Raw genomic sequence first — 27,337 nt, forward strand, 5'->3', positions numbered from 1 at the left:
TTGGACAATATTGAAAATGTGGCGTAAACATAAAAAACGCAGAGAGAGACAAATCCAGGCAATCATCTCGTCCAAAAATATATAAAACTTAAACGCCAAAATCGCGAGAGAGTCTTCCACGTATTCCACGGACCTCGATGTGATCGTTAGCTGCGATAAAGTAACAAAAAGCTGATGACGACTCGTGCAGGAAAAATAATATCATAACAAAAAAAATGGGCTATAACCCATCGTTTTTTTTATTTTTAATTTTTTTTCAAATCCTCAAAAATGATGAAAAATGGCGTGCTATAGTACGCCGTACGATATGGGCTATAGCCCATGGTCTAAAATGATGAGAAACGAGGATAACTTTTTTTTTTTTCAAAATTAAAAAAAAACATAGGCTATAACCCATCGTTTTTTTAATTTTTAATTTTTTTTCAAATCCTCAAAAATGATGAAAAATGGCATGCTATAGTACGCCGTACGATATGGGCTATAGCCCATGGTCTAAAATGATGAGAAACGAGGATAACTTTTTTTTCAAAATAAAAAAAAACATGGGCTATAACCCATCGTTTTTTCATTTTCTCATTTTTTTTCAAATCCTCAAAAATGATGAAAAACGGCGTGCTATAGTATGCCGTACGATATGGGCTATAGCCTGTGACGGCGGACGCCGTCACTATACCTAATGCAGAGGCTAACACAATTCTATGTATAATGTATAATGTAAATAAGGACACAAATTGTAACAAATGCATTTATTGAAGTTAAGGGGGGACACTGAGTTGTCGGTGATTCTCTGAAGTGGTGGATCTCCTCATACACCTACAAATGAACAGAGATAAGGCACATTAGTTTAGGAATAAATAGGACAGCATACTTTCTAATTGACCAGTATAAGGAGAAGACTTGTAAAGAAGGAATGTAAATCTCTGTCTAAACTTACCTCTGTTTATTCTCATCCTCCTCTCAGGGTGGTGTTCGGGCAAATGAGTTCCCTCTGGGTATAGGCACCCCTCTTATAGTTCCGGGAGGGACCAAGTGGGAAATGGAGCAGGGGGGATTGGGATGGCATGTACAAACACTGGATTTTACTCATGAGCCACACAGGCATAAGTGATGCAGTTGAGAACGTATTACTTAACCCACCTTTCAGAATATAGAGGTTCTTTAGGTTAAAAAACAATGCACACTTTAGACATAAAAGCCCTAAAGAAACAAGTGTAATTGGTGGAAGTGCTCTAGGTGAGCGAGTTCTAGCGTGGCTACCTAGGCGACCATGTTACCGAGGTACATGGCCAAAGCAGGTTCAAGGCCAGCCTGGGGGACCATGCTGTACCCAAGGCACTGAAGCCAATACTCATCGATGTACTCTGTTACCCTGGGTCTACTGGGATGCAGTACAGTGGGGCTGGGGGGGGTTTTTCCCCCCCGGTTTTTCCACACAGTAAAATGTGGGTGTTATGGCAAAATAAACTAGAACTGCACCCTATCGAGTGCCTACTTGCTTGTTGCACACAAGTAGGCCTACTAGTACGGACATTTATACAATATTTAGCTCACTCTTACATCAAGGATGTTTTTCCAAGTTTGTATGTGTATTACAAAGAGCAGTTATTCTTTTTTCATTTTGCATCTTTGCAAGGTTGTACCTTTGTAGGCCTACCTGTCTCTAATGTATAAGCAAAGTTGTAGCAGCGGTTAAGACACAGGCTTCACAAACAGAAGGTTCTAGGTTCAAGCCCAGCAAGGGGCTTTTTGCAACTGTTATCTTAGTCTTACCCAATATTTCACTCCTAATGAAGAGTGTGATTTGTTGTTTCAGTTTTTATATTGACTCATTTTTTAACCTACAACATTCGGTTTATACTTAAGCAATAAGCCACGAGAAGTATCTACGCTTTGCGCCACCAGAGCGAGCAAGCCAGAGCCACAACACTTCCTTGTTTTTCTCCGCAAGTAGCTATATGTGACGGGAGAATAGCGCTTGATGTATTTACGGGGCTGCCTGGAGCCACACATTCACAGTCATATGAGCCGGGCGGTGCTTAGACGCCCGCACGGCATGTGTTTGTAAGGCAATGAAGCGCTCCCCTTCCCCAGTTCAGCTACAAGGCTGCAGTTTGATACAAAGTGATTGAAGGAGTGGGTTATCGGTGAAATTTACACCGGTCACGTGACGGTAACCAGCCAATCAGAATGAAGTATTGGGACTACCCGTTTTAGAAATCCTTGTCTTTATGTTTATGCCACAAAGGCATGTGAGATGCATGGTGCAGAGTTCTGTCTCCATGCGACGATGGGTTATAGCCCATGTTTTTTGAATTTTTGAGACATTTAACATGGGGAAAGTCATGAAAGTCAGCGTGCAAAGCAAAGTTTCACAGAGCCACATGACTAATGTGGGATTTGAACCATGGACCTTTGGATCACTAGCACACCCACTCATCACACTGAGCTAACTGCTGGGTTACTACAACACAGCTTTTATGTGCTAGTTGATGTTAGTGTGGAATGCAAAGGGTCCACTGGCATGTACAAACACTGGATTTTACTCATGAGCCACACAGGCATAAGTGATGCAGTTGAGAACGTATTACTTAACCCACCTTTCAGAATATAGAGGTTCTTTAGGTTAAAAAACAATGCACACTTTAGACATAAAAGCCCTAAAGAAACAAGTGTAATTGGTGGATGGTGCTCTAGGTGATCGAGTTCTAGCGTGGCTACCTATGGACCATGTACCAAGGTGCATGGCCGGTTCAAGGCCAGCCTCGGGGACCAAGCTGTACCCAAGCACTGAAGCCAATACTCATCGATGTACTCTGTTACCCTGGGTCTACTGGGATGCAGTACAGTGGGGCTGGGGGGGGTTTTTCCCCCCCGGTTTTTCCACACAGTAAAATGTGGGTGTTATGGCAAAATAAACTAGAACTGCACCCTATCGAGTGCCTACTTGCTTGTTGCACACAAGTAGGCCTACTAGTACGGACATTTATACAATATTACATCAAGGATGTTTTTCCAAGTTTGTATGTGTATTACAAAGAGCAGTTATTCTTTTTTCATTTTGCATCTTTGCAAGGTTGTACCTTTGTAGGCCTACCTGTCTCTAATGTATAAGCAAAGTTGTAGCAGCGGTTAAGACACAGGCTTTGCAAACAGAAGGTTCTAGGTTCAAGCCCAGCAAAGGGCTTTTTACAACTGTTATCTTAGGTGCTTTTTACACGAGGATGGTGTTCATAAAAAACGGCAAAAAAGAGTATCGTTTGCTGCTGTCATTTAGACGAGAACCGTGTTCACAGGAGGTGAAAACGCAACAAAGTGAAACCACCTCCCAGAGTGGAAATCTTTTAGAACGCCGTTTCCTATGGTCTCCATATAAACAGGCAAAACGGTGGATACGCAAAAATTGTGACATCATGGCTTACGTCAGCTCTGGTCGGCTCACCCGTGTCCTACGTTTTTACATGGTGTCATAGGCATGCGTCAGTTGCTAGGGGAAACGAACAACAACAACCATGCTAGTGATGAGGACGCGAGCAAAGAGATTCTATATAAAGAGGCGACACTCTCAAATATTTGGAATCACCACTAGATGGCGCATCGGTAGCGCTTTGACGTCATCACACCAAGATGGCGGCGGGAGAGGATAATCTTAGAAGTGGAATAGAATGACTTCAAAGACTCTTTTTGGAAGCGTTCGGAAAGAGCGCACTGTGCAATGCAAACTAATACGAGAGTGAGCTCCCGGTGAGCATTTGCGAACGCACCCATGTTTTTTAGAGCAACCGGAACTACTACCGGAGAGTGTCGCCTCTTTATATAGAATCTCTTTGACGCGAGGACGCATAGAGTAGGACGCGACGTTTGTTTACTTTCTGTGTAGAAGAAGAACGGAAGTAGTTCTACGCATGCGTGACTTATGTCTATGGTTTATATATGCGCTGCGTCACACGGACCCCACAAGGACACGCGCCACCTAGCGACCTGGCATGTATATGCATGCACTTTGTAGCGTTTTCATTCAAGTGTGCGTTCTCATGTAAATGGTCAATAAAAATGAGAACGTAACGGGACTTTGACGTTTTATCTGGAGATGGTCGCCGTCTAAAAGAGGCCTGAGTCTTACCCAATATTTCACTCCTAATGAAGAGTGTGATTTGTTGTTTCAGTTTTTATATTGACTCATTTTTTAACCTACAACATTCGGTTTATACATCCTTGTCTTTATGTTTATGCCACAAAGGCATGTGAGATGCATGGTGCAGAGTTCTGTCTCCATGCGACGATGATGAAATACGGCGCGCTATAGTATTCCGTACGATATAGGCTATAGCCCATGGTCCAAAATGATGAGAAACGAAACGTTTTTTTTCATTTTTTCAAATCCTCAAAAATGATGAAAAACGGCGTGCTATAGTATGCCGTACGATATGGGCTTGGTCCAAAATGATGAGAAACGAGGATAACTTTTTTTTTCAAAATTTCAAAAAACATGGGCTATAACCCATCATTTTTTCAATTTTTTCATTTATATATAGGGTTGACGACAGAATACAGCAACTTGCAATGGGCCTGGTCTACAACATTAGCGATACACTCATGTAGGCCTACTAGGCCTTCTTCACAACACCAGAGGGAGATCCACAAACCACGTTCAACCCAGATTCGGCTCAAACAAGGGATTAAACTAATTTTGCTCTATGCCACAAAAATGTGGAACGTCCTACCAACAGCCGTTAAGAAATGTCAATGAGAGGATTGGAACAAACGACGTAAGCCACCTGCACTTCGAACAGAACCTGAACAGAACTTAATTGTTAGGGAGCAGTTACACAAAAGGTAATATAGGTAGGTATGCAGGTGCTTCTCAAAAAATGTGATGTGGAAAAGTTCATTTTCTTCCATAATATAATTCAAAAAGTGAAACTTTCATATACCGGTATTCTAGATTAAATAAAGTAAAATATTTAAAACCTTTTTTTGTTGTAATCTTGATGATTGTGGCATACAGCTCATGAAAATCAAAAAATCGGATCTCAAAAAATGTATAGTTTATGAGACCACTAAAAACATATTTATAATACAGAAATGTCGACCATCTGAAAAGTATGTTAATTTATGCCCTCAATATGCGGTCTGGGCTACTTTTAAACAAATTATTTCATCAATGGGGCATGGCATGGAGGTAATAAGTAAGGCCAAACGGAATCTGCGGGTTTCTTCCTGTTTTTCTGCGGTGACTCCGGAGGAAAATCTGCGCTATGTCCAACCAAGGAAACTCCCCCCGGTCAGGTGTAAAGGAGCGACTTGGACACTCATGCATGAAGGAAGCATGAGTTCAAGTCCGTTGCTCTCCCCAGGTTGGCAGAGGGTGTGTAGAGCCCAGGATCACATTACATAATTGACACAGGGGTGAAAAATGGGTTACAAATTCATGGGATAAAAATTAGTCTTCATCAGGGCAGGTATCATAAGGCAGGTCTCGAAACATGTTGGCTTTTTTATATCCACCCTCTCATTTTATACCTTTTTGAGTGCTCGGATCGCCACTTTTTCTTCCCAACATACTTCTTATAGAGGAAAGCAGCTAAAAGTGTCCTTTGAGGGAGACTCTGAACCCCTAACTCCTGATGAGCAGGTTGGTGCCTTGCATGGTTTCCTCTTGCTGTGAAATGTGAAATATTAGCCTTAGTGGACGAGCATAGGGATGTTTTGTGCCAATTTGTCTATTAAAAAGCATTGGTTAAACAAATGTAGCCCAGGGCACGCATGCTCGAATGATTTAGCTAGGGCGCCCGAGCCAGCGACTTCGGGGGATATTTGCAAACTGGGCCCCGATTGGTCCCTCACTACTTCAGAGGGAGTGAAATTCAATCACAACTGAGCAGTGCAGGCTAGTGAAATGCACTGAAAAACAATCTGAAACAACATATTGTTGCGGTTTGGCATAAACCGTCAACTACTCATGTTTTTGTTTAGTAACTTAATAGTTTGTCTCACTAGTTACTACAAAAATAAAATAGCAGATCTACAAGCTCAAAACACATCATCATGTTTTGAGTTTGTAGATCTGCTATATTTGCTACTTTTGCATCCTGAACACATTTTTTGGACATTGCGCCAAACTCTGACAGCAACAATACAAACATAAATGCAGTCTCTCATCCAGGCTCCATGTTGGACCCTGGATGAGGCTCCGACAGCAACAATAAAAACATAAATGCAGTCTCTCATCCAGGCTCCATGTCAAGTTTCCCCCCTTAGTAAACATATCGATTTTACAATCTAGATGTTCTCCTCCTGTAAGCCCTTCATACAAACACATTTTGTATAAATAAACCACATCATTGATCCAATCTATACCTAATAATCATATATATATAATTTTTTAACGCATACTTTTTCCACATTATCTACAAGTTCATATTACATTATGGCATGTACATGTTAGTATGTGATCAGTACAGCTAGTGGCACTATTATGAATGGCAGCACAATAGCCTACAATATGAGGAGATGACAAAATGTGACATTAAGTTAGTTAGTCACACACACACACACACACACACACACAGTGAATTAACATTATCATGTGTCTTCTGCAGACCGGTCTGGCCCCAATTGATGTGTGATGGCCGTTTTTGTGGAATAGTAGTAGTATGAATACTAGTATGAATACTATGACTAGCGTTGACTACCATTGTAACAATGGAATGCGAAAGTGCTCATTCTATGTCAATGGGAAAGTTCCAATGTTTGGAACTATAGCCCATACTTGCCACCCACTTTGCGGCGAGATCAAAGCGTGTCGCCAGAAAAAGAAAAAAAGAAGTGGTAGAGCCAATCAGAATCGGCACTCAGGGCCCTGTGATTGACAGACGCTGATTGGCTCTTACCACTTTTTTGTTTCTGCAAAACGCCCACCTAGTGCTTATAGGGCCAGACCGCTCTGCAGAAGAGTCGTCAGGTTAACAGACTAGACTCCTACTATTATTTGTCCTTGGGAGGCTGTGAAGCCCAACAACGGATGCATTTTGTCTTTCGTCTTGGCCTGCGTCGAAGGCCTTTGTGAGAGGTCCACCAACGCAATTAAAAAGACGTTCCATCGCTCTGTTCTCAAAAAAGCGTTGGCTGCAGCTGTCTGGCTGCATAGAATGGAGATTAATATTATCTACAGTGCTTCTTTTCTCCCTGAAGGCACCCTGGGACTCTGGAAGGAGCCCTTCAGGAATGTCTGGCCTTTGTCCGTTGTCCGTTGCGAGTCACTGCAAGGAGCCGTTATTCCCACACACAGATTAATCACTGCTTTTTCTTGTCGATTGTTGAGTGTCCCTCTACTAACGAAGGGCCAGGGGTCACCAACATGTCCGTACACGGCAAATACTTGGTCTTGTCCGTGGCAACATTTTAGATTTTCCGTTTTACACACCATTATAATGTTCTCATTTTGATCATAATCATCACTTACTGAATGTCATTGTCAGGTCTCCAGGTTTTCTTCAGAATAAGTATGACACTTATTTATTATGACACTAGGAGTCCAACTACTAGTGGTTCTCAAATGTTGTATTTTCACAGACCCCCTTAACACTGAGTGTTCAAATGGAACCAAATGGACCCGTAAGGGTCCATTTGGTTCCATTTGAACAATTAGAGACCTGTTATGGTCATTCAGGGCTATCTATTTATGTGTTTCTGGTTTATGTGTTCAACTCATTTTAGTATGTTCTGTGGCAAAAATGGAACGTTAACAAAAATGTCCACCACAAAGCCAACATGGTGATGACCCCTGTGAAGGGCGCATTCCTATACTTCCACAATGGTGGACATACAGACAGGTAAAACTGCCTCCGGTGCAGAGGTGTAGCTCTCTGTGAATAGATGCAGGTATACCTGGGCTGGGCTTTTGAGATGGCTGATATATAGACTTTCGCTGGCTGGATGTGGATGGTGACGCATCGAGGGTCCGGACAGTCGGCAGCAATAGAAGCCTCATCGTCAGGGATATGGGATACAGGTGCACCCACCGTGTTGGCGATTGACGAGTGCTTTTGAAGTCGTTTCTCTCCCATCGTTGAGTCGATCTCGACCCCGGCATGCGTCCTGAATTCATGAGGGCCGTATATCCATCAGCACTTCTATAGACAGAGCAGCTTCTTGGCTTCATAGAAGGCAGTGCACGACGTCACGCTTGGCTGCGTATAGTTTAGAATTTATTGAGCTTTTGGAGAAAAAAAAAAACACCCACCTCGTTCTGCGGGTGTCATGGTTCTTCTACTTTTAAACTATTCTGTGCGTGAACCCCTTTTGGTGTTTTTAAGCATTATGTTATACTTTAGCTATTGCAAAATAGCAGATCTACAAATTCATAGCGCAACACCAAGCTTGTAGATCTGCTATTTTTGAAAAATCGTGACAATGTGGCGCAACTTTGGAATGTATATTCTTTCAGAGCAAACATTTTTAACTCAAAACTTTGCTTCTGGGGGGGTCCCTGGAACAACATATTTTGGGATGGGGGTCCCTGGAACAACATATTTTGGGATGGGGGTCCCTGGAACAACATATTTTGGGATGGGGGTAGGAGGCCAAATATATATAATTTTTGGGGTCCTTGACATGAAAGAGTTTGAGAACTACTGACATAGAAACTGGGTTTTCTTTCCAGAAAACTGTCATGATTTAACCCATTCTGACCTGAGATCAGATTCATACGAGGTTTCCACTGGACAACACACTGGTCTGATGAACCCATTCTGACCTGAGATCAGATTCTAAAAATGTCAGTCGCTCTTCGATTTTTCAAAAAATAGCAGACCTACAAGCTCGTATCGCGCCACTCGGTGGCGCGATATGAGCTTGTAGATCTGCTATTTTTCAATAGGTAAAGCATAACATGATGCTAACACCAAAATGGGTGCCCGGTCAGAATGGGTTAAAATATATTTTGTAGAATCGAGCTCTGTTTGGCACAATAACCTTAATAGGTATAATACATAATAAATAAATACTGAAACGGTGAAACCAGATAATAATCATTAAGGAAAGTTTATGCATTCTGTTTCGCAATTCTTTTTTTCGTTTGTTTTTAAAAAATAATCTGGGGAGTGCAGGCTTCACGTGGAATGAATGGGTAATGCTGATAAGCTTTCCTCCAAAGGTCTGGGGTGGAAACATTGCATGTTGCATGCATTTATAAGGGTTCATTTGGTTACCAACTCTCCATAGTTTAGCTGGGGGCCACCTGGAACCGCCTGAAGGACCACTGGTGGTCATGAAAAGTGATGTGCTACATTGCGATGGGCAAAATCTTTGTATATTTCACCCTTTTCCAATAGTCATTAAGTCCCAACTTTCCTGAATGCTTGTTTACTTGCTTCAGTGCAGTCATTGTCTTTTTCTTTGCGAGCTTTAACCCATTCTGACCTGAGATCAGATTCATACGAGGTTTTCCACTGGACACACACTGGTCTGATGAACCCATTCTGACCTGAGATCAGATTCTAAAAATGTCAGTCGCTCCTCGATTTTTCAAAAATAGCAGACCTACAAGCTCGTAGCGCGCCACTCGGTGGCGCGCTATGAGCTTGTAGATCTGCTATTTTTCAATAGCTAAAGCATAACATGATGCTAACACCAAAACGGGTTCCCGGTCAGAATGGGTTAAAAAGACCAGATATGTGTCATATTAGATATTCGGATGGAACCGTGACAGAATTCAACAGGCGGCAGGTTCTTTTATCGACATGCTGACAGACATGTCAGATATGTCTGTACCGTCCTAGACTCATCAGTTGAAACACATTAACTTTCAAATCACTCCCAGTCAAAACGAGAAAGAACGACCACAGTTCCATCAGTGTGGAAATGAAGCAGCACGGCCGCTATAACAGTCTTTCGCCACTGGAAGGCAGTACAGTATGTGTCTCTGATTCCAACACAGCATGACGCTATAGCGTTCTTCTGTCACTGGAGGGCAGCAGATCACCGTTTTCTCCACACCCACAGTCACTTTTGAGGGGGGTTATGTTATGTCATATCGCCTCCTTGTGTTCTGTAAAGGTCCCTGCTTGCTCTCACCTCCTCGCCATCAGCCAAAGACCCTCTTCCATAATGGTAGAACGCTGGGTTGTTATTGGAGGACAGGGAAGGGCACACAGTAGACACACAGTAGAAGTTGCTCTTCAGGACGTCCTAGCGTTCATCTCAACTCACCCCTAAAGCTCCCCCCCCCCTCCCAGAGGGAGGGCTCTCAAAAGCAGGCGTCCCTCCCTCTCAGACCCTGATGATGCTGACGGACGAGGAGGCTCTTTGAAGCTGTGTGTGAGAGAGAGAGAGAGAGAGAGAGAGAGAGAGAGAGAGAGAGAGTAGAAGTAGAATAATAGAACATTGGAAATACTCTAGTAAAGTAAAAGCACCTTGAAATTGTATTTGACTAAATGTACGTGTGTGTGTGTGTGTGTGTGTGTGTGTGTGTGTGTGTGTTAGAAATACAAATGATCAAAAAAGGCAATTCATCACAGACTGAAGCGCTCTGATGACTAAGATGTTTCAATAAATCCTCTGTGATTAAAGGTACATTTCCAGGGCTTTCAAATGATTAAAACAATTAATCGCATCAATGGCCGTGACTGTGACTCAATCACTATAAAAAACTAAATCAAGGATATTAAAAATTGTGGAACCAAATTACCATCAAATGAAACGAGGGATCCTCACAAAAGAGGTCTATGTATGCAGTGGTGCTGTGCTGTCTGTAGTGTCTAAAGAATAATAATAATAAAAATAAGTATTGCTTGCTTCTGCAGGCTGCTGGGTATAATCTCTCTCCAATGCAATGCTGTGGACAATGGCGTCGCGCTGAATTTATCTTCCTTGTCGTCACTGCCTCACTGGCCAATGGCCATCATGGAATGTTTTCTGACATTAGGACATTCCATAGCACTATTTTAACCCATTTTGACCTGAGATCAGATTCTATAAAGGTCTTCTAAATACTGACAGTTTTCTGAAAAAGCTATGTTTCTATGTCAGTCGTTCTTACATTTTTAAGTGGTGCAACCACTTCTACAACCAGCTCGCAATGTCCATGTACCCGTTTGTGTCGTAGGTACGTAGGTACGTCAATGAGCACGAGTGGTGTGCGCATGCGTGCGCGTGCACCACTGGTGTGCGCACGCACCCGCACCCGTGTGTGGATGTTGTTGCTACATAATTAGCGTCAATGCTAGCGAGCTAAAATATAGCCATCCTTGCTCTAGAAAGCACCAATGTTTCCATCTAGACCACCGGATTATCAGCAAAAACCTCCGAAAATCGCGCTAATGGACCAAACCATGAAGAGCTCCGTAGATTAGGAGTTATTCAGCATTTAGAGAGTGGAGTTGCACCACTTGGTTTAAATCAAAGAACCACTGACACAGAAACATAGCTTTTTCAGAAAACTGTCAGGATGTAGAAGACATTTTTAGAATCTGATCTAGAGTATTTCTACATTGCAATATTGATACTTCAGTAAAATAAAACACACGTGTGAAGTGAGGGGCACAGCGAGGGCAGTATATAAATCAGCTTCATAAATAAATCAGTCATTTAACGCCATAAACAAACATGAAAAGTCCACAGACTTGGCTGTATAAAAGTCCACAGACTTGGCTGCCACATGCCGTCATTTCGGAGGGGGCTATAGCTAGCGCCCATCAAAAATGTCAGTAGGTTTTTCCACCAGTGTGCGTGCGTGCGATGTCTCACCCCTCCACTGTGTATGGCTCCGTTGTGGTAGATGGGGGAGGAGCTAGAGGAGTGGTGGTGGTATGCGGAGGTGGCTCGCACCGACACCCTCTTGTTCTTGTCCTTGCTGCCGCCGTTGTTGTCGTTGTCTTTGATGATGTCATACTGACGGCAGAACAACGCGATCACAGCTGGGGGGGGGGAGGAGGGGGACGAGATGAGATGAGGTCACTGGTTGCTGGTTGTCACTACGTTTTACTTTTTTATTATCATTTCAGGAACTCAAAGAAAAATCTAAGAATTTCCATTAAATAGAAAACAAATGTTCATGTAACAGTGAAAACAGACGATATATACAAACCTCACGACGCGACTCTCAATAGCGGCTTGTGTACATCTAACTATTTTCTTGGCTCCTGGTGGAGATTTCAAATCTCACAGGCTAAAAAGAAACCAGTTAACTCAATTTTGGAGAAGAACCACAGAGCGGGAGATGAAGGCGCGCAAGCTGGGCTGTCATTTGAAAAAAAAAGTTATCCTCGTTTCTCATCATTTTGGACCATGGGCTATAGCCCATATCGTACGGCATACTATAGCGCGCCGTTTTTCATCATTTTTGAGGATTTGAAAAAAATGACGAAATGACAAAAACGATGGGTTATAGCCCATGTTTTTTGAAATTTTGAAAAAAAAAAAGTTAGCCTCGTTTCTCATCATTTTGGACCGTGGGCTATAGCCCATATCGTACGGCATACTATAGCGCGCAGTTTTTCATCATTTTTGAAGATTTGAAAAAAAATGGCGAAATGACAAAAACGATGGGTTATAGCCCATGTTTTTTGAAATTTTGAAAAAAAAATTAGCCTCGTTTCTCATCATTTTGGACCGTGGGCTATAGCCCATATCGTACGGCATACTATAGCTCGCAGTTTTTCATCATTTTTGAAGATTTGAAAAAAATGACGAAATGACAAAAACGATGGGTTATAGCCCATGTTTTTTGAAATTTTGAAAAAAAAAAGTTAGCCTCGTTTCTCATCATTTTGGACCGTGGGCTATAGCCCATATCGTACGGCATACTATAGCGCGCAGTTTTTCATCATTTTTGAAGATTTGAAAAAAAATGGCGAAATGACAAAAACGATGGGTTATAGCCCATGTTTTTTGAAATTTTGAAAAAAAAAGTTAGCCTCGTTTCTCATCATTTTGGGCCGTGGGCTATAGCCCATATCGTACGGCATACTATAGCGCGCAGTTTTTCATCATTTTTGAAGATTTGAAAAAAATGACGAAATGACAAAAACGATGGGTTATAGCCCATGTTTTTTGAAATTTTGAAAAAAAAAGTTATCCTCGTTTCTCATCATTTTGGACCATGGGCTATAGCCCATATCGTACGGCATACTATAGCTCGCAGTTTTTCATCATTTTTGAAGATTTGAAAAAAATGACGAAATGACAAAAACGATGGGTTATAGCCCATGTTTTTTGAAATTTTGAAAAAAAAAGTTATCCTCGTTTCTCATAATTTTGGACCATGGGCTATAGCCTATATCGTATGGCATACTATAGCGCGCCGTTTTTCATCATTTTTGAGGATTTGAAAAAAATGACGAAATGACAAAAACGATGGGTTATAGCCCATGTTTTTTGAAATTTTGAAAAAAAAAGTTATCCTCGTTTCTCATCATTTTGGACCGTGGGCTATAGCCCATATCGTACGGCATACTATAGCGCGCCGTTTTTCATCATTTTTGAGGATTTGAAAAAAATGACGAAATGACAAAAACGATGGGTTATAGCCCATGTTTTTTGAAATTTTGAAAAAAGAAGTTAGCCTCGTTTCTCATCATTTTGGACCGTGGGCTATAGCCCATATCGTACGGCATACTATAGCGCGCAGTTTTTCATCATTTTTGAAGATTTGAAAAAAAATGGCGAAATGACAAAAACGATGGGTTATAGCCCATGTTTTTTGAAATTTTGAAAAAAAAAATAGCCTCGTTTCTCATCATTTTGGACCGTGGGCTATAGCCCATATCGTACGGCATACTATAGCTCGCAGTTTTTCATCATTTTTGAAGATTTGAAAAAAATGACGAAATGACAAAAACGATGGGTTATAGCCCATGTTTTTTGAAATTTTGAAAAAAAAAGTTAGCCTCGTTTCTCATCATTTTGGACCGTGGGCTATAGCCCATATCGTACGGCATACTATAGCGCGCCGTTTTTCATCATTTTTGAGGATTTGAAAAAAATGACGAAATGACAAAAACGATGGGTTATAGCCCATGTTTTTTGAAATTTTGAAAAAAAAAGTTAGCCTCGTTTCTCATCATTTTGGACCGTGGGCTATAGCCCATATCGTACGGCATACTATAGCGCGCCGTTTTTCATCATTTTTGAGGATTTGAAAAAAATGACGAAATGACAAAAACGATGGGTTATAGCCCATGTTTTTTGAAATTTTGAAAAAAAAAGTTAGCCTCGTTTCTCATCATTTTGGACCGTGGGCTATAGCCCATATCGTACGGCATACTATAGCGCGCAGTTTTTCAACATTTTTGAAGATTTGAAAAAAATGGCGAAATGACAAAAACGATGGGTTATAGCCCATGTTTTTTGAAGTTAGCCTCGTTTCTCATCATTTTGGACCGTGGGCTATAGCCCATATCGTACGGCATACTATAGCGCGCCGTTTTTCATCATTTTTGAGGATTTGAAAAAAATGACGAAATGACAAAAACCATGGGTTATAGGCCATGTTTTTTGAAATTTTGAAAAAAAAAGTTAGCCTCGTTTCTCATCATTTTGGACCGTGGGCTATAGCCCATATCGTACGGCATACTATAGCGCGCCGTTTTTCATCATTTTTGATGATTTGAAAAAAATGACAAAATGAAAAAAACGATGGGTTATAGCAGGGGTTCCCAAACTTTTTTGGACCAGGTACCCCTTTTGGGGTAGATATTTTTCCAGGTACCCCCTCATCCTCGCAACACGGATAACAAATAAATGTATACGTCTAAATGTAGACGTTTAAATGTAGACGTCTAAATGTAGACGTCTAAATGTATACAGACGTCTAAATGTAGACGTCTAAATGTAGACGTCAATGTAGACGTCTAAATGTGTACGTCTTCTCTTATGGGGGTCCCTGGCATATCTTTTCAAATGGGGGTCCACGGGCTAAGTAGTGTCATTTGGGGGTCCTTGACATGAAAAAGTTTGGGAACCACTGCTTTAAACACTTAAGCACTTTATGAACATGAACAAAATAGATGGGTCCCCCTGGAACTCCCTCAGGTACCCCTGGGGGTCCCCGGACCCCACTTTGGGAACCACTGCTCTAAACAAACATTTAAAAAGCCAGACGTTGTAGAGGCTATAGCACACCCTCAAAAGCTTTGAGTTTTGTACCTTTTCTGTAGTGTGTCTATGGAGTTAACATTTTGCTCTAATAGACCCTGAGGTGTGCTTAGAATATTCAAATATGTCTTCCCTGTCTTCTACTATCTTTGGTTTCTTCCTGAATCAAAAGGCCTGCTCGAAAATACACAATAACCTTTTTGAAAACGGTGTTCGCTCACTGCAGATGTTGCACATCTTTATTCTCCCCGCAGGGGAACAAAACAGCTGCACAGATGTTTGGGCCGGGCCTTGCTCACTCACTGCACTCTTGTGACATTCATAGTTTTTAACAGTGGTGGGAAAAAATCACACCCGTGTGAAGTGAGGGGCGCTCTAATCATCATACATCATTATCAAGAATGGTGGTCCCTAATTGGCCAAGGGTTCCCTGCACCGACATGCACATTAAAGCTGTATGTATATAGGGAAAAATATATCAAAACAAATGTATCAAAATGTACTTAAAAGTACCAAAAGCAGAAAGTACTCATTGTGCAGAACGCTTGAGATTGTGAATCGGCTATTTTCAAATGGCGAAAATGTATATAGCTCTGAAGTCATGGTTCATGTATGTTTTTGAGGAGCGCTAGCCCCACCTACAGTATATGACCAGCTTTGAGGCATCGTGATTGTGTAGACACAAACATTGTCCATTAAAACACTATCAGTGCCGGAAGTGCTTCAAAATAGGAGCTCTGGGTGGCCGGGGTTGTCTGAGCGCTTTTACTCTGAAAGCCATGACCCGGAAACAATCTACTAAACAAAGTTGACTTTACATTGCTAGTTTACATTGCGATCATTTTAATTTATACGATATATGATCCAAAAAGTGTTCATATTTTGCGGGAGAGACGGATGAGGAGCAGAAATGAAGCGCCAGCATATCGATCTGTTCATAACCACGGAGAGCGCCCTGGCTTAGGAGATACGACGCATTCTTTCCGCCGCGCTAACGGTAAGCTAATAATTGCCCAGAGCGTAGCATACGGCAGCCGAAAGCCAATAAAAAAAATAGGAATAATTCTGGATATTCTTATCTCGCCCCGTATCATTGAGGATGCCTTAAGACGTCCACAGACGTACAGCTCGGTTCGAATCCTTATGACGTTCCCAGACGTCGGATGTACAGATTGTGTTTTAACATATACCCTGAAGAAGGCAGTTGTATCTGCCGAAACGTTGGTTCTTACTCTGCATCCTAATAAATAATCGGCACTTTAACTATGAGTGTCTTATTAAGACTCGACTCTTTACAAACATTGTCCTAACACAAACATTGAATGCCATCGACAATGAATGGCCAGTTTTGAGTGTTTGTGCAGGTAAACACAAACATTGTGTAAACACAAACATTGTGTAAACACAAACATTGAAGACAAAAGTCAGGACGCAAATTGTGATTGGCCGGAATGAGAGGACGTATGACGGTTGATGTATGATGATAAGAGCGCCCCTCACGTCACACAGGTGTGATTTTCTGTAATAATATAATCTAACTAGTAACTAAACGTCAAGTAATTGCAGTGGAGTGAAGTGGGTACTGTGAGTGAGTGTCATTACAGCGGTGCTGGGGAGCTGTTCTAGAGGTTAAACCATTTAAGACAGAACAGATTCTACAATGTCTTCCATATCAGTGGTTTTCATACTACCGTATTTCATGTCAAGGACCCTGAAAATTATATGTATTTGGCCGCCGACCCCCATCTGAAAATATGTTGTTCAAAGGGAGCCCCTTTCAACAGCTAAAGCATAACGTATAATGCTTAAAACGGCAAAACGGGTTCCCGTCCTGAAGTGGTTAAGTGAAACTGTGACCTTCTTGATTACCAGCAGCCTCTCGACCCACTCAGCTAGAAGGCCTCCATCATGCACTTACCCCCTTATCCCCCCGGGTGTCCTATTAACCCATTCTGACCTGAGATCAGATTCTAAAAATGTCTATTACATCCTCACAGTTTCATTATTAACCCATTCTGACCTGAGATCAGATTCTAAAAGTGTCTTCGATTTTTCAAAAATAGCAGACCTACAAGCTCGTAGCGCGCCACTCAGTGGCGCACTATGAGCTTGTAGATCTGCTATTTTTTTCAATAGCTAAATATACCAAAATGGGTTCCCGCCCAAAATGGGTTAATGGCCCTGTTAGGATGGGCTCAACAATGCACAGGAGACATTTCATGTATGTGCAAATGTACAGTAACAATATACAACCCGAAATAGCTGCTACCTCTCGTATATGAGCGGTCAGGGGAAAGCCCTGATCGACCGCTGTGGTTTTGCCACCATCTCTCAACACACCCACTACTAGATGCTAAGTGGGCTATCCCGTGAATGTTGACGCCATTTTCGGCACTGTGGCAGGATGCATGGGGCATTTTATTTTGAAACCCCCGAAATCCCCCCCCCCCCCCCCCCAAAAAAAAAAACCCAAACAAAAACTAAACAAAAACAGAAGTAAATTCCTCTATATCTAAAGTTGTGATCATAATTTAAAACCCATTTAGACCCGAGGCCGATTCTACAAATGTCTTCTAAATCAATGGCAGTTTTCATAAAAACCTCTGTTTCAATGTCAGTGGTGCTCAACCTTTTTCATGTCAAGGACCCCCAGATAGAATTATCTGTATTTGGCCGCAGTCCCCCATCTGAAAATATGTTGTTCCAGGGACCCCCCCCAGAAGAAAAGATTTGAGTTAAAAACATTAGCTCTGAAAGAGCTAAGGTTAAAAACGTTTTAAACTCAATTACATATAATTTCATTCAATGATTTGTGCAACATTTTCACGTTTTTCCAAAAATAGCAGATCGACAAGCTCTGTGCCGCACTATGAGCTTGTAGATCTGTATTACATAATGCCTATTCTATTCTATTCTATCTATCTATCTATTTTTGAAAAATCGAAGAGCGACTGACATAGAAGATTTTTTTTAAAATCTGATCTCAGGTCAGAATGAAAACTGTCAGGATGTAGAAGACATTTTTAGAATCTGATCTCAGGTCAGAATGGGTTTTAAGGGAGTGAGTTATTGGTGTCAGCTCCTCGAGCCATGAGCCTTTGGCTCCAATCACTATCAAAGCCATTCCAACGGCATTACATTTAATGGAATACCAAAAAAAAAAGTCATTATAGCCGTGATGTACGTGCTCTTGCCATGACGACGCGGGCGCTAATATTATTATAAGCCTATTAAGCTGTGCCTTCGCACGGCCAGTGATGACACAGCGGAATAAGGTCACTATAAAGAGACTTGGATGTACTCCGTCAGCACAGTAAGACCATTTTAGCCTTCCGACCCGGCATGGCCGTGTAATATCTATGGCAGCGGTCTCCGGGGACCCCTTGGGGTCCTTGACAGAGTTCCAGGGGGTCCCCAGCTAAATGATGAATAGGAACCAAATGGACCCTTATGGGTCTGTAGCTCAGCGAGTGAACACATGGAAAGACAAGGTGCTGTCTGTGGTTGCTATAACAACGCATTGATTCAACCCTCTGCCGCTTTCCTGAGGTGAATATAATACGTCGCCATCGATCATCACTGGATCAGGGAATTTTCTACTGCTTACATCGGCGGGTTTTCAGCGAGCCCACACAGTTTCTGTAGGATAAAATGCTTTTGAGTTTTTTCCCTTTTTTACATTAACCACTTGAACCCCTATTCTGGTGGGAAGAGGCTCACGGCGCATTGTGAGTTTGTAGATGGGCTATTTTCAGAGAACACATTTTGGTGTAGAGCAGTGTCAGTGTTTTTGTCGACTAAAACTAAGACGAAAAATGTTCGTCGACTACCTTTTTTCACTGACGAAAACTAAATGGAAACTAAATGAAAACGAAGCTATTGACTATATATATTATGACTAAAACAAAGCTAAATGTATTGACAATTTTGTCAACAAATAAAAACCAGACTAAAATGTTAGGGACTCATGGACAAGAGATCCACGACGACGCGTTGTAAAAAACAGTCATTACGACGGCACCAAGGCCTGCCAAAATACATTTTAGTCGACTAAATCAACTGTAGATTTAGTCGACTAAAATCGTATGACATTTAGTCGACTAAAAGTAGACTAACGCTAAAACATTCCAGGTGACTAAAATGTGACTAAAACTAAATGAAAGCTATTCAAGAGACTATGACTGAAACTAAAAGCAAAATCTGTTGCCAAAAACAACACCGGTGTAGAGGGCTTGGGGGAAAAGAGCAGAACAAGTACAGAGCGGTCAGCGGTCAAATGTTCCAAGTACATTTTCAAGTGGTTAAAGGTCAGAAAATACACCTTGACACGACCGACCCGACACAACACTTCATACATAAACTGTCGAGCAAATCTATGAAGCTACGAGAAGGTTTGATAGAATATGAAGCGGGGGTCCCTGCTTCATCTCTCTCCCAGCTAGGGGGTCCTTGGCCTGAATAACTTTAATGAAGACGTCTGGCTTTAGTGCTTCAACAACTGTCTGTCGTAGGATACGTTTGTACAAAAGCAAAGTGACATTGTTAAGGTGTTCCCGACAACGACAACACTACTAACTCACTCGCTTCCTACAACAATCTACAGACCTATACAGTCAAATTGATGACATTAAAGGTTATATGTCTGTATGGTGATTTAGACCGAACCCCAGTCTCCCATTCAGCAAACACCGACGAGCCTATAGAGCCGAGCCCGATTGGCAGAGTTGTTGTGTCCGGGTCTCGTCTGGGCCCTGGGGCACATCATCTGCATTAGGCCCAGACCAGATCACACCACACGGGCCAGGTTTTAACCAATACCAGGCTTTCGTCCCGTGGTGGTATAAGAAAGCCTGGTGACGCGAGCTTACTGTACATCTGCATGCTGTCAAAACTCACCTGCCCAGAGTAGCAGCACCGTAGTGACGATAAGCAGCTCTCCTGTCTGGAGGCGAGGACTCATGCCCAGACCTTCCATAGCCGGCTCGTCTGCACACAGAACAGTAGAGAACCCACGCACACGTCAGTGAGTCCACGTTCAATCACAGAGTCAGGATGAGTGTTTAGAATGGTTTTGGGGCGTTCGTGCAGAGAAGAGAAGAGAAGAGAAGAGGCTATGACGTTCCACAGGCCACCTGGCACAGTATGGTTCAGTGCTTCATAGCAGTAGCCCAGGTGTTGCAATACATTATCAGCATTGGTGAAAACTGCAATGTTTATGAGAATGAATTCTGCAGTCGGGGACCAATCAGAATGCTGACAACAATGGGTCAATTCAGAACATCAATGGACTTGTCCTAAAATTCAGAAATACTGGCAGGATATATCCACCTTGGAGACCATTCTGTGTTTTAAGATACCTCTGACTGTTTCTTTTCTACTGTTGGGAAATATCCCTGAAGAGTTTCTAATACATGATAAATATTTAATCAAGATCCTCTTAGCAACAAGTAAAAAAAGCGATCACACGACGCTGGTGCCAACTGGACCCACCAACGAAAGATCAATGGATGGACATTATTGAGGAACTGTATGATATGGAAAAACTAACATTCATACTTGGACTACAAGAGGATAAATTCTATAAAAAAGTGGGATCTCTTAGCCTAGCGATATTGCAATAGGATTTCATTGAGTGTATTTTGTAATATGAAAAATGCAGCCTTGTCTTTTTGCTTTTTGTCTTCTTTTTTTCTCTCTCTCTTTCCATATAGTCTTGTTTGTTGTTTTTCTTGTTTTTTCTTCAATAAAAATTAAGTGATTTTTTTTAGAACATCAAGCAAAGGAAACACAATTATAAACTGACTTTAGGAAGCATTAAAAAAAAAATATATATATATATATATATATATATATATAGATGGTTACAGTGCAGAAGAGAAAAGAAATGATAAAAAAGAAAAGTAACTCAATCAAAGGCAGCCTTGTTTTTTTTTGGCAGACCCGTCACCCTGATGAGTCTTGGGCTGAGAACCACTTCTGTGTGTCACGATAGGCCAAGAGATTGAGAGAGTGTCCAATTAGAGGTTGATTAATTTTAATTAGTTTGGAACTGCTCTGACCGCTCATTTTATTCACCACCACTGTAATTGAAGTTAAGTGGAATGAGTTCTAACTGAACTGAACGGAACTCTCTGTGTGTGTGTGTGTGTGTGTGTGTGTGTGTGTGTGTGTGTGTGTGTGTGTGCATGCGTGCGTGCGTGTGTGTGTGTGTGCGTGTGTCTGTTTACGGTGGTCCAAAACGCCAGCAGGGTAGTGGTCAGTCATCTCCAGGGTTCTGAAGTGGACCGTCCTACTGGCCAGGCTGTCTCCTTGGAGGCCCACAGACTGGACCTACAGACAGTGAATAGTTTATTAGACAAAAATGTAAAAACAGAGCAGTGTTGTTTTCGTCGACTAAAACTAAGACGAAAAATGTTCGTCGACTACCTTTTGTCACTAACTAAAACTAAATAAAAACAAATCTATGGTGACTAAAACTAAGACTAAATATACTGACAATTTCGTCAACAAATAAAAACTAGACGAAAATGTTAGGAAGGGACCAGTGGACAAGAGATCCAGTTTTATGCTGAGTGTAAAAGTGTAAAATATGTCATTACAACGACATCAAGGCCTGTCAAAACACATTTTAGTCGACTAAATCAACTGTAGATTTAGTCGACTAAAACTAGACTAAACACTAGAACATTCCAGGTGACTAAAATGTGACTAAAACTACCGGTAAGTGAAAACTATTCAAGAGACTATGACTAAAACTAAAATAGAAATGTGCTGCCAAAAACAACAATGAAACAGAGTACAGTCAATCAGTCAGTCCAAAGCCAAGGCGATAGCACCGAAAAAGCAGTCATTGCGGTCTTGTTTTCATTTAGGCCCTATGCCAGGGGTATTCAACTAACTTAGATTAGACTTACTGTGTGTGTGTGTAGTGTGTGTGTGTGTGTGTGTGTGTGCGCCACCTGGACACTGTAGTGTGTGTCCTCGTCGAGGTCCCACAACACACACCAGCGGCTGGACGTGTTCACCTCACGGATCCACCGCTGCATGAGACCGTCCTGCCTCTGCACGCACACGCACACACACACACACACACACACACACACACACACACACACACAGGAGATTAGTCAGGTAGCATGAGTCATACAGTACATTGAGAAACAGGCTTACATAAACACACACGCACATGTGTATCTCCTCACTGCCTGCACCAATCACTCCCACTTTTCACACAGGCATGGACCATAATTATATGGAGGTCTTAACGGAGACCATTCTTCGATTTGACACATTAATGATTAATAATGAATTTATTAGTGAATAAAAAATGCGAAAATGGGTATTGTACTGTTGGAGTCAACGGGGGTTGTGCAATAGTATAGCGTGCTTCCTAATTGAATCAAATATAAAACATTAAAAGATGGAGATCTGAGCAGCCGATGCTGCAGGGCGAATTTGAAAAGACGGAGGTTTTTGGACAGACGGGGAAACGGTAGCCTATAGGCCAGGGAACCGACATTTGCTAAACTAATTTTCCAGAGCCATGTGGAGCCTATGCCCTTCATCTGTCTACAGTCCGTGTAGTGTGAAGCAGATTGATGTACAAACCCCTGGACATCACACTACAGTTCTGTCCAGTTGGAAGTAGAAAAAAAATCCTTTGTTTCATTAATTACTTAAATATTAAAAACAAGGGTTAAAAAGGCGTTTCGTCCCGCATGGGCCTTCATCAGGGTCAACTAAAGATGACTGTTGGACACGTCATTAGGTAGTGCCAGTAATCAGCATCTCATTAGATCACATGACTTCACATCATCATTAGAATAATGCAGAAAACAAGACAAACACCTGGGTGTGCACACCTAACTATTACAGACCATTAGTAAACAGAAAATGACGTACGAATATATATATATATATATATATATATATATATTCAAATGGAAATGCAGTATATAAATGGGGAAAAAAGGAAAAAATAAATAAAAGTATAAATGTTGGTATGTTATACTATGTATGAGGATGGAGGGGAATGGAGAAAAGTCACTGTAGTAAGTACGGAACTTTGACAGGAAGGGAGAGAAATCGACGTCGTCATTTAGGCCGGGGACCAGTTTGAAAGGAAACTGTTTGAAAGGAGCTCCAGGCCACACACACACACACACACACACACTAGCGCTGTGCCTTATATAACAGTTGGTATACAATATGAACAATGTTTAGGAATTATCATTCTAAAACTATACAGTATGTGCCGACAACGTGCTGTCCTCGAAACATCGACGTTCCACAAATCCGTGTCTTGCAGAAGCGCACAATGACAATGGCCTTTTAATGTAATGCTCTTAAGAAGTACTTAAGGCGCTCTTAACTCGCTTAGGGGAAAGCCGTCCAATGCTTTTAGTTTAGTCGCGAGGGGCCTTTGCGGCGCCAAAGCAGCAATCTACACCAGTGTGCTTGGTCAGCGCTGATCATTTCACCTCCCACGTCCTGGCAAAGGGGGAGGGAGGGCTTCAGATTGTATTAGTTTGACCAATGAACCATGTCCGACCGTCTCCATTAGTGGGAATGATTTGGCCTGAGCCTTACTGGGGTTCCATCTGACACTTCTTTCTATAATTCATCCGTCTCGTAGCCAATTAGCAAAATGTAACGGCGGTCGTCAAGTACAAAATGTATAAAGAATTACCTCCGGAGATGGTCTGAGGTGTAGTTGGCCCTGATGTGCACAGCGTGACGCTTAACCCATTAAGATCTGAGATCGATTCGACAAAAATGTCTTCTAAATCCTAAGAACTTTATGAAAAACTCATGTTACTAATGGTTCTCAAACTTCTTCATGTCAAGGACACCCAAACTTATTATGCATTTGGCCACCAAATCCCATCTCAAAATATGTTGTTCCACTGACGGACCCCCAGGCCCCAAAGCAAAGATTAAATATGTTGTTCCACGGACCCCCAGGCCCCAAAGCAAAGATTCCAAATAAATTGCAGATCTACAAGTCCGTATAGTGCGGCACGACCCAAAGTATAAAATAATGCTTTTTAGCTCAAATCTAAAATGACACCGTGGATGCACATGTCAGCAGTGGTTCGACAGAAATAATAACTAAGAACATGTATTTGAGTATACTGTAGAATGCTCAGCCGTCAAACATATTGTACAATATGTCAACCCCGAGACATATTGTAGCCTACAACATCTGAACCCTAAGACATATCTAGACCTCGGACCTCTCCAGAGGGCAGACCTCTCCAGAGGACAGACCTCTCCAGAGGGCAGACCTCTCCAGAGGGCAGACCTCTGCGGAGGGCAGACCTCTCCAGAGGGCAGACCTCTCCAGAGGGCAGACCTCTCCAGAGGGCAGACCTCTCCAAAGGGCAGACCTCTGCGGAGGGCAGACCTCTCCAGAGGGCAGACCTCTCCAGAGGGCAGACCTCTCCAAAGGGCAGACCTCTGCGGAGGGCAGACCTCTCCAGAGGGCAGACCTCTGCGGAGGGCAGACCTCTCCAGAGGGCAGACCTCTGCGGAGGGCAGACCTCTCCAGAGGGCAGACCTCTCCAGACCTTGATGTCTCCGTGTGCCCGTCCGTCTGAACACACGGGGGCATTCAGAAGAAGCATCAACAGAAACGGAGGCTACACTTATACAACAACAACGCCGACGGCCTTCTTTATCTTCTTCTGTGAGCAGCTGGGTGTATAATATAATGTAGCTCGTTTTCCCTGGGCTCTGTTTCACATTCATAATTCATCCTGCTATACAATATGAAACGGCTCTGTCTGCCTCTCAGTGTTGGAAAGTAACCGAGTAGATTTGTTTAACCCATGTAGAGCCCTGGCTATACCACAGCGGTAGCCACACCAAATGCTGCTAGCTGACAGTGTATACACAGTACAGTTACCTCCTGCGAGATGGCGTATCCGATGACCATGTCTCCTTGTGGGAGGTTCCATGTGACCATGGCGGAGTGGGCTCTGAGCTGGGTCACCGACACGTTGACAGGAGCCGCTGGTACCGCTGCTGGCACACACACACACACACACACACACACAAACGCACAAACTTTAATTATTTATTTGAATCGACAATTTTAGTTTACATTTCTTTTTTTTTTTCATGCCATGATTTTGCAACCCATTTTTTCACCCAGTGTAATTTATCTAATGTAATCCTGGGCGCTACACTTCCTCTGCCAACCTGGGGGGGGGGGGGGGGGGCAGCGCACTGACCTCACGCATGAGGGGTCCAATCTGCTTCTTTTCACCTGACAGGGGAGAGTTTCCCCCGGCCGGACGTACTGCAGCGTGTGGAAGGAACACGTTATTCCGACGAGTTCCTTTCCCCTCCATCAGGAGCCACGGCTGGCCAGGGGGAGGTAGTTTTAGAGACCAGGATTACTGCATGATTTTTGACACGGGGAGAACATGCAAACTCCACACAGAAAGGCCCTTTCGCCAACCCCGCCTCGGGTATGGGCACTGGCGCCATCAGCGCCCATGAACGAGGGAGGAGGGAACACGCCCACAGCGTCCCCAACGGGAATCGAACCCAGGACCTTCTAGCTGTGAGGCTAGTGGCACAGCACTACCGACTGTGCCACCGTGCCCCTTAAATGGACAAATTAATATTAATTTACAGGGAAACAAAAGGTAACGGGCTAGACAGTCCTTTTGGACACCAAAAGCTTACCGCATTGCACCATCTGCCCAGAACAGCTGAAACTCACACAATAGTTAGCAAGTTGTTTGGCTTTGCTACTTTGCCATGCAGCGACTGTCAGGCCACTCGTGGTCAGTTTAAATATACAAGTATGCATAAACAAATATGAGTATGCAGTCAACATCTGTACCAAACGATTATTTTGATGCAAAGTAACGGTTTGTAAAAAAAAAAATCTAAAACACTTCTAGAATCAGGACCCAATTATGTCAGTGGTTCCCAGAGTGGGGTCCGGGGACCCCCAGGGGTCATTGAGGGAGTTCCAGTAGAACGTTTCTGGATTGAGGTAACCATTCTGCGCTAATGCTAATGATAGCAAATGTTTTTCAGTGAGTGTGATCAGGGGGGGTGCTGCTGGGAGGAAACAGATCCTGTTAAAGTGGACGCAGCTGCGAGCTGTGGCACAGCTTAACTACAATTATGCTAACAGCTAGCAGCAATGAAACAGTTAACGGAGCCATGAATTGCAACATTAATTTCACTCTGCTGTGCCTGTGCATGTCTCTGATGTAAAGTTATGAATGACTATAAATAGGACCTTGAATTTGAACTTGAACACACACACACACACACACACACACACACACACACACACAACACAGTGGTGGGAAAAGTATGTGATGTTTTACTTGAGTAAAAGTATACTGCAATATAGAAATACTAAGTAAAAGTACGGAATTCAAAATGTACTGAAAGTAAAAAGGTATTGGCATCAAAAGGTACTTAAATTAGCAAAAGTAAAAGTACTCGTTATACATAATGTCCCATTTCAAGTTTTCAAATGCATAAAACTCTTTTGAAAACGATGCATTGTGAGCTTGTAGATCTGCTATTGTCAAATGTCTGAAATGCATATAGCACTATGCACTATACGTTTGTTGGCTAATAATAATCAAAATCTTGAAAGTAACTATAGTAACTTAAGTTTTCAAATAAATGTAGTAAGAGTACAATATTTGCCTCTGAGGTGAAGTGGAGTAGAAGTAAAAGTACTGGAAATTGGAAATACCCAAGGAATGTACAAACAGGGCCTACCTACTGTAAAGTAAATGTACCTATAGTTACTTTCCACCACGGCATGTCTCTGATGTAAAGTTATGAATTATTATAAAGAGGAACTTTGAATTTGAACACACGCACGCACAGCACGCACACGCATTCACAACCGCATGCAAAATTAAAAACATTAACACATTCTGGGCGGGAACCCATTTTGGTGTTAGCACCATGTTATGCTTTAGCTATTGAAAAATAGCAGATCTACAAGCTCATAGCGCGCCACCGAGTGCCGCGCTAAGAGCTTGTAGGTCTGCTATTTTTGAAAAACCGAAGAACGACTGACATTTTTAGAATCTGATCTCAGGTCAGAATGGGTTAATCAGACCAGTGTGTGTCCAGTGGAAACCTCGTATGAATCTGATCTCAGGTCAGAATGGGTTAAGGAGCAGCACACCCTTTGATGCCCTGTCTTATGCATGGTCAAACATGTACTAATCCAGTCCTTGAGCTCCTCAGAGTC

General features: G+C 42.3%; 1 protein-coding gene across 1 annotated transcript in view; it reads right to left on the minus strand.

The window, feature by feature from the left end:
- Positions 1-10,269: 10,269 nt before the first annotated feature.
- The window catches only part of LOC308311389 (fibronectin type III domain-containing protein 4-like), a gene marked incomplete at its 3' end in the record, with an annotated part of 40,485 nt that continues 23,417 nt past the window's right edge, over positions 10,270-27,337 (minus strand). The window contains exons 2-7 of the mRNA XM_080758074.1: positions 25,001-25,119; positions 22,053-22,154; positions 21,321-21,423; positions 19,990-20,079; positions 11,746-11,915; positions 10,270-10,311 (exon numbers count right to left, since the gene is read on the minus strand). Of these exons, the coding sequence (XP_080614200.1) occupies positions 10,270-10,311; positions 11,746-11,915; positions 19,990-20,079; positions 21,321-21,423; positions 22,053-22,154; positions 25,001-25,119 (626 nt within the window). The remainder of the gene's footprint in view (positions 10,312-11,745; positions 11,916-19,989; positions 20,080-21,320; positions 21,424-22,052; positions 22,155-25,000; positions 25,120-27,337) is intronic.

This window comes from Protomyctophum bolini, assembly GCF_963924005.1.
Source record: "Protomyctophum bolini genome assembly, chromosome: 24".
NCBI lineage: Eukaryota > Metazoa > Chordata > Actinopteri > Myctophiformes > Myctophidae > Protomyctophum > Protomyctophum bolini.